The sequence below is a fragment of the Cupressus sempervirens genome, chromosome 10, assembly GCF_028749045.1.
Source record: "Cupressus sempervirens isolate cs-2001-9-10 chromosome 10, ASM2874904v1, whole genome shotgun sequence".
NCBI classification, from domain to species: Eukaryota; Viridiplantae; Streptophyta; class Pinopsida; order Cupressales; family Cupressaceae; genus Cupressus; species Cupressus sempervirens.
Window position 1 is genome coordinate 296,902,581 of NC_143127.1, and position 12,306 is coordinate 296,914,886.

The following is a 12,306-nucleotide window of genomic DNA, read 5'->3' on the forward strand; positions in this document are numbered from 1 at the left end:
GTTATTTGGAAAGTCCCCTTTCTTTCTTCTTCTATTCTCTTTTCCTTTCTAATGCTTGTACTTCTATCTATGAAGTAATTGGAACCCAACTCCTTTCTATCCTTATGGAGCTTTAATTTCGATCCATTAACAAAGTCTTTTAAGGGTTTGTTTTCTAAGGTACATAATCTGAGTGCCCCATTGTCCTTTATTTCCGTGACATTGTATGGCCCGAGCCATCTTACCCTAAACTTGCCTGGCTTTATTTCATTTTTTCCATTGTACTTAAGTACCAGTTTTCCAGGTCTAAAATTCATCTTTTTAATATGCTTGTTGTGCCAGAACATTCTCCTCCTTTGGGCTACTTTGGTCACCCATTGAGCTAATGTTCTTTTCTCATCCAGTTTTATCAAAGTATGTAGTCTTCCTTTGAAATTCTCTACATCTCCCGGTTGGTGTTCCATAACTATTCTTAGGCTGAGTACTACATATTCCATTGGCAATACTGCTTATTGTTTGTACATGAGGTGAAAGGGAGTTTGTCCTGTCGGTAGCCTTGTAGGTAGTTTTGTAGGCCCAGATGATTGCCGAAAGTCTCTCCTCCTAATCTTATTTTTCAACTCCACAGGTCTTATACAAGATTGCTACCAATATTTTATTTGTGGAATCTTCCTGACCATTTGCCCTTGGATAGTATGGACTGGAAAAGGAATTGAAATTTCTATACTCACTTGTCATAGTTCTGATAACCTGATTAACAATGTGCACCCCTTTGTCACTCGTCAACTGTATTGGTATACCAAATCTTGTTACTACCTGTTCATATAGAAATTTTGCCATATTGAGAGTCATGTTGTCAAGGAGTGCCTGCACCTCTGCCCATTTTGCAAGATATTCCATTGCCACTACTATGTATTTGCATCTCTGATTACTGCTAATAGGCAAGGGCCCTACAAAGCCCAACCCCCAACGCTCAAATAGTTCTTGTGGTTGTCATGGAAATAATGATATAAAATCTCTTTTCAAAGGTAACTTGCCCTTTGGCATGTGTCAGCTTAAAACTCATTCTCGAGCATTTACATACAATATGGGCCACCATAGTCCTGCCAATAATACCTTCCAAGCTGTAGCGTACGGTCCCATGCAGCCTCCTGCCAGTTTCTCGTGGGATTCTCTCAGAACTCTCAAAATTTCTTCCTCCATGATGCATCTCCTTAATACCTTGTCCGACCCCATCTTATACAACAATCCCTTGATCAACTAGAATGTCCTGGTCTTGAGTGCAATTTTTCTCCTTTTTGTAGCCCACATTTCCCTTGGGAAGGTAGCAGTTGCAGGTACTCCCTAATCTCTTCATACCACCGTGGTAGTACAACAATTTGGAAGAGGTGGGCATCAAGGAAGTTCTCATTTACTCCGCTTCTAGAGGCTTCTCCTGACTTGATTCTTGACAATTGATCTGCAATAACATGACTTTTCCCCGACCGCACTATGATTTTAAAAGTAAATTCTTGCAACAGGATTAGCCACCTACTCACTCTTCCTTGAATCACAAGCTTGCTCACCAGATACATGAGTGCTTGATGATGTACAAAGAATGTAAATGGTGTAGCTAATAAGTAATGTCTAAATTCTTGTACTGCATACACCATACCTAAAACTTCCCTTTTGATGGTGCTATAATTGCGCTCCACCTTTGATAGCAGCCTGCTTGCAAAGTACACTGGATGGTCGAATCCTTCCTTCCCAGTTTGTGCTAAGGTGGCACCTATTGCATAATTTAATGTGTCCACATGAACGTGGAATTCCTTGTTCTAGTTAGGGTATATGAGAATTCGAGCACCCACAAGTCTCTTCTTTAACTCCTTAAAAGCCTCCTGATCTTTCTCCCAAGCAAACCATTCTCCTTTTTTGGTTAGTTTTTCTAGGGGTAGAGATACGTCTGCAAATCCCTTCATAAATCTCCTATAGTACCCCACATGCCCTAAAAAAAACTTAACACTACTTACATCTGATGGAGCTTCCATGTCTAAAATTACCTTGATCTTGTCTGGGTTTGTTTTCAACTCTTGTATACTATATAGCCAAGAAGTCTTCCTTGCGGGACCATGATTCTGCATTTCTTGGGATTCAAAGCCAACCTTGCCCTTCTACAATGATCCATGCATTCGCCAATGATTTTGAGGTGTTGCTCCTTCCCACTATAGATTAACCAATCATCGTGGAAGGCCTTAAAGCTCCCTATAGACATTCCGTTCAAATATGTAGTATGATCCTTTAAAACTTGGTTGGTCCATTGCACAACCCAAACGACATGTTGTTATAAACATACACCCCATCTTCAACAACAAATGTAGTCTTCAGCTTATCCTCCTTGGCAATACTAATCTAATTATATCTTGAAAACCCGTCCATGAAGGAGTACATTTCATGGCAGGCCACCTCTTCGAGGATGCTATTAGTAAAAGGAATTGGAAAAGGATCTTTTATAGTTACCGCATTGAGGCATCTGAAGTCGACACATCCAAATTTGGTTTCCGTCCTTCAATGATATGACTATAGGAGATACACATTCACTCATTTGTACTTTGAATATTATCCCGGCTTCGAGCATTTTAGTGATTTCTTCTTGGACCATGGCTGCATAGTTTTTATTCATTTGGTATGGTTGTTTGAGCACTGGCCTTGCTCCTGGTATCATTGGTATCCAATGGACACGCAATTTCGGGGGTACTCCTTTCAAGTCCTTGTACGTCCAAGCAAAGTTGTCCTTGTACTCTAGGAAAATTTTAAAAGCTGCTGCCTTCAATACGAGGTCCTAGTTATCCCCTATGAGAATCTCCTTGGGTTGGTCCTTCTCACCTAGGTTTATTGTTTGTAACTCAGTCTCCTTGTATTCTACTTCCTTAACAAATATGTGTGTTGGTTCATTATTGAGTGTTGCCATACCCTCTGTGTACGCCTTATAACCTTCCGGGTATCCTTCTTTTGATTTGGCTTCTTGGATTTGCAGCATATTACATTATGGCTGGAATACTTCATAGTCTCCCATCTGCTAGTGAAATGGGCCATTAAGAGAGCTTGTCTCATCTTTCGAGCACTCCCTAAGTCGGAGCTCTCCTTCATCTGGGTCCACCCCTTCTCTATCTTCACCTTCTAACTCAGAATCTGATGCCAGGTCTTGACTCACGGATTGGTTCCTTAGATCTATTGTGTACTTTCTGCCATCTACCTCTATGGACAAGTTATTTCTCTTCCAATTATGGGTGGCCTTTGTTGTGACTAGCCATCCTCTTCCCAACAATGCATTGTACCCTTTCTTCTCTAAAGTGATCACCACAAAATCCAGAAGAAACTGTTGTGTACCAATTACCACCTTTTGCGCCATTAGGGTTCTTATTGGCTTGATTTCATGTTGATCTGCACCTACCAGTTGGAATGTGGGTGGCCAGAGTGTGGGTTTCTCTATTGCTTTCCTTGTTTCCTCAGATAAGACATTCATGCCAGATCCTCCATCGATAATGGTATTCAATAGTTTATACGCCATTATTTCCATTCGACCACTACTGGTGTCTTGCCTATTCTTATGGTGAATAGGGTGTTGTTCTCCTTTCCGGCTTGTACTTCCTCCTCTTTAAGGGGTACCCCTATGATGCTTAGTCCTTGTGTTAATGCTACTCGTAACTGAGGTAGTGTTTCCAGTAGATTTATAGTTTTCACCAGAATTGTGGTCTCCAGTACTTGTTTCATGATGTTCGACACATGCTAGTTGGTAGGAAGTTTATTCGTACTTGCCTTCCCTTTTGTTGTCATGTTGTCTTGAATGTCTCTTTCTTGTTCTGCAATATCCAAAATGTTCACCCCTTTTTGCCTAGGGCAATTCACATCCTCATGATTGCTTGGTCCGCACCATTTACACAACATTCCTCGATTATGTACTCCTTCATTCTGGAAATCTCTTGCAAAATGCCCCCATTCATTGTACCACCTACATTGGATCATAGGTCTTCCCTTAAGTCATATTGGATAGATCTCTAGGTGTGTTGTTATTGTTGTTGTTATTGCTGTTATTATTATTCCCCCATCTATTATTTCTATAATCTCCAGGTGAGGCTTCTGTATTTGTATTTTGTGGAGGGGTGGAAGTTGGTGTGGATTGTTCTCCCTGGGTGAAGAATACTTGCACATTCCGTGTTTTTAGAGTGTAAGGACAATCCTTGATTGCATGTCCCAACACCAAACAAATCTCACAAAATGCTTTTCACGGGCATGTCCCTTTTGTATGGCCCTCCTTTTCGCAGTTTGTGTACCATTGTTCTCTCCCTTCTCTTTTCTCTTCCTTACTTCCTGCTACCTTCTTCATTAACTGCATCATATCCTTCCTTAGGGCTTGGATGGTCTTGGATTCATCTCCGCTTCTTCTGAGCTTTCACTTTGCTTCCATGCCTCTTGGCCTTGGAAGTTTTGATCTCACTTTCTATATCCATTGCACGAGTACACGCATCGACAAAGGATGACGGTGGAACTATTTTCACTTTTTTCTTAGGGACAACGTCAACCCTTCAATAAACGACATTTTCTTCAATCCATCCGTAGGGTTGTTGTCAAGTTTTGCTATCAATTCCTTCAACCTCCTACTATGTGCTCTGATAGATTCATTCTTCCCTTATATTATAGATCTCTGTCACTATTTCATCATCGTCTTGAAAGAGTCAGAATTCTTCTTCAAAGGCTATATGGAGATTATTCCATGTATTCTTCTTGCCTGCCTCCAAATCTCTATACTAGTCAATGGCTATACCTCTTAGTGTGGTTGGAAATGCTTTTAGCCATTCGTTCGCATCATTCTCTTCATTTGCTTGCCATATGGTTATGCATGTTTTACAGTGACGTGTGGGTCCTCCGAGAATCTAGGGAGTTTTTATTTGGCCATTGTCATTCTTCTACTATTTTTCCCTCCTGTCGGGACACTCCCTCCTACCAAGACTCTCCCTCTTGTTGGGACGCTCCCTCTTGACCGGACACTCCCTCTTGACGGTAAGCTCCTTCCTGACAGGCTAGATTCTTGGGTGCTTGTCCCAATAGTATCTCCTTCTCCTAGGCTGGAGTTTTGTTCCTGTCGATGCTCTTTGTGTGCAGGGGTTTTAGGATTTCTGCACCTTGTCTTCCTTCCTAGAGCCTCAGAGATAGCCAAATTGGCTATTCCTTCGATTGTATTTTCAATCAACCTTTCTTGGATTCTGAAGTGGTCCACTTGTCCCCTTAGATGATGATGTCTTTCCTCCTATAGTTGGAGGTGTAATGTCCTCAGGGTGACTTCCTCCTCAATTTCTTCCTCTGGCACCCACCTTAGATATTTGTTTGGAATTAGGGGCATGAATTGGTTTAGTATCTATTTACCTACCTTGAATTATCACGGTCCTCCAGTTCTTGTTCCAATGTCCTTTCAACGAACTGCTGGAGTACTTGTTGCCTTCTTCATTCTCTTTCTGTTTCCGCTCTTTCTTCCTCCACAAGTACCAAGTTTCTTGCCAATAGTCAAGGAATCTGTCCAAGTAGATCGTACGTTGCTGGTGGTATCGAAAGTTCATCCCATACCATGCACTTCAGAACTGGTCTCTCGTGGGCTTCCCTTTGCACGTACTGGTCAATAGAAACTTCCCAGGTCGTCACCAGATCGTGTGTTAACTAATCTTCTCTGGTTATTTCCTCTTCATCATCACTATTCGTTATTTGTATACATGGTAGGAAGGGTCTTCCCATTACTCCATCCTGCCTCACCGACGACCTCCAGGATCAGACTTAGGCAATGACGCAAAAATGTAGAATGGTGATTATCACACGTTATACAAAGCACTAAGATGTAGATTCAATAATATCAAATGGAACATTCATTACAAGTACCAACATATCAAGATGGCAAGGAAATACAATTACTTTTATTGATTACCAAAATATGAGTACATCGTCCATATTCCAATGTTCTTATATAAGGGTCGGTTGGTTGGGAAAACCAACCGACGCATCTCCTCGCTTCCTAACTACCCAAACCCAACCAAGCTTAACTAGTTTTAATTAGAATATTACTTTATTACGTACTACGATCTTGTAATTGGTTTTGGTATTTCTAATAAAAGATCTATCTTTTGGTGGGCTTGGTTTCTTCCCTCAGCAAGGAGGGTTTTTCCTAGGATAAATTTTGGTGTTCTCTAATTGTTTTCATCTGCTGTATTCTTATATTTTTGGTTCATTTTTTTAACAGCTGATATGGAAGAATAATTGCAGTTTCGAAAAAATGGAAATATTACAAATCCAACATTTGAATAATATTTCCATATTTGAAGATTAATTCTGAGAAAACATACCAAATTGCAAATCAGGGTTTATTTGTCTGATTCACAAATTTGTTTTTGCCTCAGATTTGACTTTTTTCAAAGGTAGGCAAATTTATAGTCAAAGTTCTTCAGAACAACCACCTGGATGCAATGGTGAGGTGAGCTCTTGTTCTAGATGCTCCTACAAGCTGCTGATATCTTGAATCTGATGGCCTTTCCAAGATGAAGCAAATGCTCTCCGATGGCTATTTAATGAAACTCCTATGGTTCTGATACCTTGTAACAATTTTACCTAAGGCAAAGAGTGAAAATGCGAAGATCTAGAAGCTCAATAGATAGCACAAATAAGAGAGACAAGATGATCAAATGATTGATTCAATATTGATCAAATAATAATGGATACCCAAATCAATATTCAGATGTGTGTAATGTAGATTGCCTGAATATATAGACAATGCATGATATCTAGAAGCGATGCAAGTGATAAACTATCGACTAGACAAGGTGTAATCTACTGTCTACCAAAGGTGGATCAATCTCCATTGTATAACAAAGTATGTGCAACAATGAGAGGATGATAATGCGATAAGAGCACAAAGTTGGATCTCACAAACAAAGAAATGTGAGATAACGACTAAGTTCAAGTGTATTTCTCCTACACCATGTGCTAAAATAAAATGTATCTCCTATGTATCTCAATGACAACTAATAAGCAAATGCATTACCCTAAGTAAATTTAAGTAAAGCGTAGTTAGTAAAATTTAATTACACCAACAAAACAAATAATTGAAAATAACAAAATTAGATGCTTTGCTTTGAGCGTTAACTTGTCATTTATAGGTGCCCTCTCTAGCCTTCTAGTTTATTTTAATTTTTAATTTTTACGTTTACTTTTATCTTAAAATACTTTTAAAACACACTCAAAGCTCTTTTTAAATTATTAAATAAAGTGTTAAAACATTTATTTAAATATTACAGACTTTATAATAATATTTAAGTTGGCCATTTGAAAATAAAGTGATTGGGCTAATATTAATTTTTTTAATTCTAAAATGTGGACATGACAAACAAATTGATTTTTTGGAGTACATACTTTTCTGGACATAGTTTTACACCTTTTCATTGGGTTCTACACGTTCTGTGCTTTTGGAGAACTTTTGAGTGATGCATTTTTCATGGTATGATCACAAAGTTAAGAAATCCTCAAGCTAACCATACAAATAAGCACTCTATGCCCCACAAGATGGATCAAGGTATGATATCCATAACTTGATTGTAAGTTGTTCTGCAGGTTGCATTTGTTCTAACAAAGTTGGATTTCTGTTGAAGTTATCTCTAAGTTCATTTGAGTAGAATGTGCATTTTTTGAAAACTTTATTGTGATGCTAACGGTAAACAAGTTCTAGCATGAAATCCTGTTCAAGTTTACTAGAGAATTACTTGAATTAGATGAAAGTGACACCTACAAAAATTGTTATTATTTTGTCCACATCTAAGGATTAGTTTAACTATCAGTCTGTACTCAAATTTGCATTGATGTGTTAAAGAAATCATATATAAAATATTGAGGCGGTACATATATTTTCACCATTGAATATATCATTTAGATTGCCTCTCCATGATATAACTTTGCAAGAGCCTAAATTTCCTCTCCATGTTTTCTAGGTGAATAAGGCCATTAAATAATCCCATACCTATTTCCAAATCCATTTTTTCTAATGAAAATTTTAATTTATTTGGTTTTAGAAACTTCATATCAATGGCGATGAAAATACTTTGATCGCTATATTTACTGCATGGTTGGTTGCAGACCAGGGAAGAGCGACTAAGCCTAACTACTTGCAAGTGTCAGACTATATTTCTGAAGAAAATGTTATTTGGGTTGACACGGCTGATGGTTTGGCTAATGCTCTCAAACATTTTTCCACAATTGAGATTGCTGGAATAGACTGTGAATGGAGACCTAATCTATTGAAAGAAGAGAAGATGAATAAGGTATTGTTTGCTTGTCTATCAATAACAATTTTTTTCTTTCAAAAGGTGGTGAGTAAGGTTCCTTATTTTGGTAGGCTCTTTTTGGCAAGTTGAATATTATTTTTGTTTTTATATGCAATTTGTTTTTTAAATTTTCCGTAGGATAGGCAGAAACCATATAGATAATTGCAATGTTGACTCAATACCTGAAAACAAAATATAATTAATTAATTAATTATGCTAATGTCCTCAAGCTGTATTTAGGTCAATGGATCTCAGAAATACAATAAAAGACAAGATCTGGGCGGAGCCAAAGGAGGCTTGAAGGAAGCTACTAATGAAAGATTACTAGAAGGAAAACCAAAACTGAAAGGCTCTCAGTCAAACAAAAGGGAGTGGCCAACCTAGAGTGGGTAAACCCTAATCTTGACAGAAAGTGAAGAGCCTTTTAGACGACTATCAACTAAAAAGTATGTAAATAGTCTAGACTCTAAACATCTAAGAGAGATGACTCATTGCTAAAACAAGACAGAAATGACAAATCTGTAAAGGAAAACTAGTTTAATCTATATGAATAGATGAGTCAGCACGCTTGCTAATAATTACACAGGTGCTGGCACTATTGATGTTCCTTCTAGAACGACCTGGTTTGAGAGGCCTTGACTGGATGGGCCTGGGGAAGCACAAAGAGTGTCGCCCTGAAACTCTATCTGAGGTTTCCTTAACATTCATAGCCGATGAGTCAAATAACCTGTGATGATTCAATCTAGCTTATCTGAAGGTCATTGAGCCTGATGTGTAAACGGTGGTATAATTTTAACAAGTCCTCACAGCTTGCTGATCTTAATCTTTCTGCTGCTTTGGAAAAGAAAATTAAATATACCAGCCTCAACCTGTGTGATTTAAGTAGAATAAAACACTGAAGTGTAACAATTGATATAATATCAATATAATACAATAGATATCTAATAACAAATACAAATACAATATCTCACTATATAGATTATATAAGAAGATATAATCAACTTAAAATTCACAAAATATTTATATTAAATATACTATATGAACTTCACATTATAAAGTATTACTACAAGATTAAAAAGAAAATTAAATTGTGAACCAAGGGAATGGGTCACGACTTTTCCATGTCAAAGGAACATTACATAATATAAAAGACAGAATTGGAGGGGATATATGGGGGGAGTGGAAGGAATAATCTGGTCAGAATTATATAGCTGGTTTAAGGCTTCCTTTCAATGTGAAAAGACTCATTGAACTTATATTGAAACCTATTCTGTATGTATCTACCGGTGCCATCTGTACGAGATTTGATAACATATCTGTTCTTGTTCACAAATAATGATGAAGGATTCTTGCAGCAATTTGAGAATTACATGCCAATCTATTTCAAACTTTTATTAAACTAGCCAAAGATACACGCGGATGAAGGATTGTTGTTGTCCTCAACCCCTTTAGGTCATCCCTTATCTCCATGTCAATCATGTCCAGTGGCTCTCAAATTCTGAGATCTTAGATATCATTTCTTAGGTCCCGGATCCAGATCCAAAATTTTGTATAGAGCATGTCAAGGTCGACCTCGACTGTGACCCAATTTGTCCTTGATCCCAACGTGCCCTTGACTCGGAAAGTTGACCCTATCCCGAGGCTCCCAAATTTTCAGAATGAACAGTTTCAGGTTCTAAGGTCTTGAATGCAGTTCTCTTTTAGTTTGTCACTGTTTGCTACCCAATTTTCAGATTTGAAGTGGCATCCTCTACTAGTACTCAAGGTAAGTTTGATTCTTCACTTATCATTTTGTAACACTTACTTTTTATTAGATATGATCCTTTCAAGCATTTGGCTGTCATATGTGGTTTGATTCTTCACTTATCATTTTGTAACACTTACTTTTTATTAGATATGATCCTTTCAAGCATTTGGCTGTCATATGTGTTTCATTACTTGCATTTCAACTGGTCAATTGATATGTACTAAATAAACACAATCAAATTAATCATCAACACAATAGTAAAGGGTAAGATTATGCTATAGAAAGAGATCCTTTGAGTATACATCTCGAAAAAGGACTTAGATTCAACATTGGCACCCTTTGCATCCACTTTGGGTAGTGCCAATCTAATTTGGGCCATTTGGAAGGTTATGCTTGAAGGTTACTTTTTGGCTTTTCCTAATGTGACATTTAAAATTAGGGGTAATCAATTTATACATATTCATTGTGCCCCTAATTTTTATGTTAGATTTTCGTGAACCTGACCGCTTACAACTCCATCTTGATTTTGGTGTTATATTTAGTTTTCTTGCTAGATCTACTTTGTTACATGGTACATGCATCTAGATAAAACTCTTTTCCATTGCATTTACACATCTATATTTCTTTGACATTGCATTTTTCATTAGATCTTCTTTGCGTTATTGCGTCCAGTGTCTCTTAGATCTAATTTACATCCTTGCATTTCATAATAACAAAAAATACAAAAAATTTACATTTCATGTACTCAATAGTTCTCATTGCAATTCATTTCTTGTTGATGCATTTACATTCAAAAAACAAAAAACAAAATTTCATGTTCTTTTAAATTAGTCTTGCAATGCATCCATTTTATCACTTTATTCCTCTCCTAAATATCCCCCTCTCAATGAGGCCATATTGATGCAAGATGATGTCTTTAACCCTTCTTTCAATCTCTCTCTTTCAAGAGAAGTATTGAAGATTCATGTTAACTCTTCTCTTATATGTGCTTCCCCATGAGTCTACATTGCAGCATTCCCTTTATGATACCTATCCTTCTAGGAATGAAGCTATGTTGTATTACAATAGTACTTCTCCTAAAGTTTTCAATGATCTTACTATCTGGGATGAACCACTAGGTGATAATGTTGAATATAGTCTCCCTCATGAAACAATCTTGGTCAAAGGAGGTGATATAATGGTTGACACTTCTTCTATTTTCCCTATAGATGAGACATTCATACTTGAAGTTTCTCCTTCTCCTTATGAGGATATCTTAGTGAAAGAGGATATAATAGATACTTTTCTTAATATCACTTTGCCTTTATTTGATACTCCTAGTAGAGATGTAGCCTTAAAGTAGGCCCATATTCCCTATTATTAGGATACCTTAGAAAAAAGGATAATATCAATCTCCTTAATGCTCTCCCTTCTAGTGATGAACAAATGAAGAATCAAAAGCCTACTCAAGCTAATGTTATCAATATTCATGCTCAAGCTTCAATAGTCAACAAACATATGATATGTGTAAAGGGTTAACCTCAATCAACTGCCTCTCAAACTCCCAATAAACCTCTCTTCACTATCAACAATTGTCCTCTACAATCTACTCCAACTTTCACTACACCTATGATTATAGTAAAGGGTGTTCAAACAAGCCTATTATAACTATGAAAGATATACCAAGAAGTCCATTGGAATTTATTAAGAATTATCATGCAGTTGCTCACACCTATTGTACAAGAAATAATCCTCACCCTGCTAATTCAATTATTCCTACTTCTCTCAACACCTTCTCAACCCGGTCTTTCTCCTCCACCTTGCCTTCCCCAAAATATTGGAAAGGGCTATGATTTGGTAGAGCGACTACGTAATACCCTTGCTAAGATTTCTCTTTGGTAACTTCTTCAAACTTCTCTTAGATATCATGAAGGCTTGCAAAAAGCTTTTAACTACTTTTTTAACTCTACTACCTAATCAAGATAACATCAATTCCTTTTTGCAATGCATGCATGCTACCCTTGTCCCAACCCAAATTGTGTTTACCTACGATGATTTGCCTCCTAAACAAATTCAACATACTATGATGCTCTTATGGTAGTTATCCCCATCAATGTTAATCTCATTCTTTGAATCTTAATTGATAACGGGTCCGGGCTTAGTGTTTGTAGTATGAATATGCCCAAAGAAATTAAAGTCGATCTTTCAACTATTTCACCTGATAACATTCCTATACGTGGCTTTGATAATGTTTGTAAGAAGACCTTA

The 12,306-nt window shown here is 37.4% G+C and overlaps 1 protein-coding gene across 4 annotated transcripts in view; it reads left to right on the plus strand.

Annotated features, from left to right (window-relative positions):
• The window catches only part of LOC149533815 (uncharacterized), a 199,487-nt gene that overhangs the window by 94,595 nt on the left and 92,586 nt on the right, over positions 1-12,306 (plus strand). For all 4 annotated transcript variants that reach the window (XR_016356781.1, XM_089803635.1, XM_089803633.1 and 1 more), the window contains exon 5: positions 8,125-8,309. Coding sequence is in view for 3 of the 4 variants with exons in the window: in XM_089803635.1 (XP_089659761.1) it covers positions 8,125-8,309 (185 nt within the window). In the remaining variant the exon portion in view is untranslated. The remainder of the gene's footprint in view (positions 1-8,124; positions 8,310-12,306) is intronic.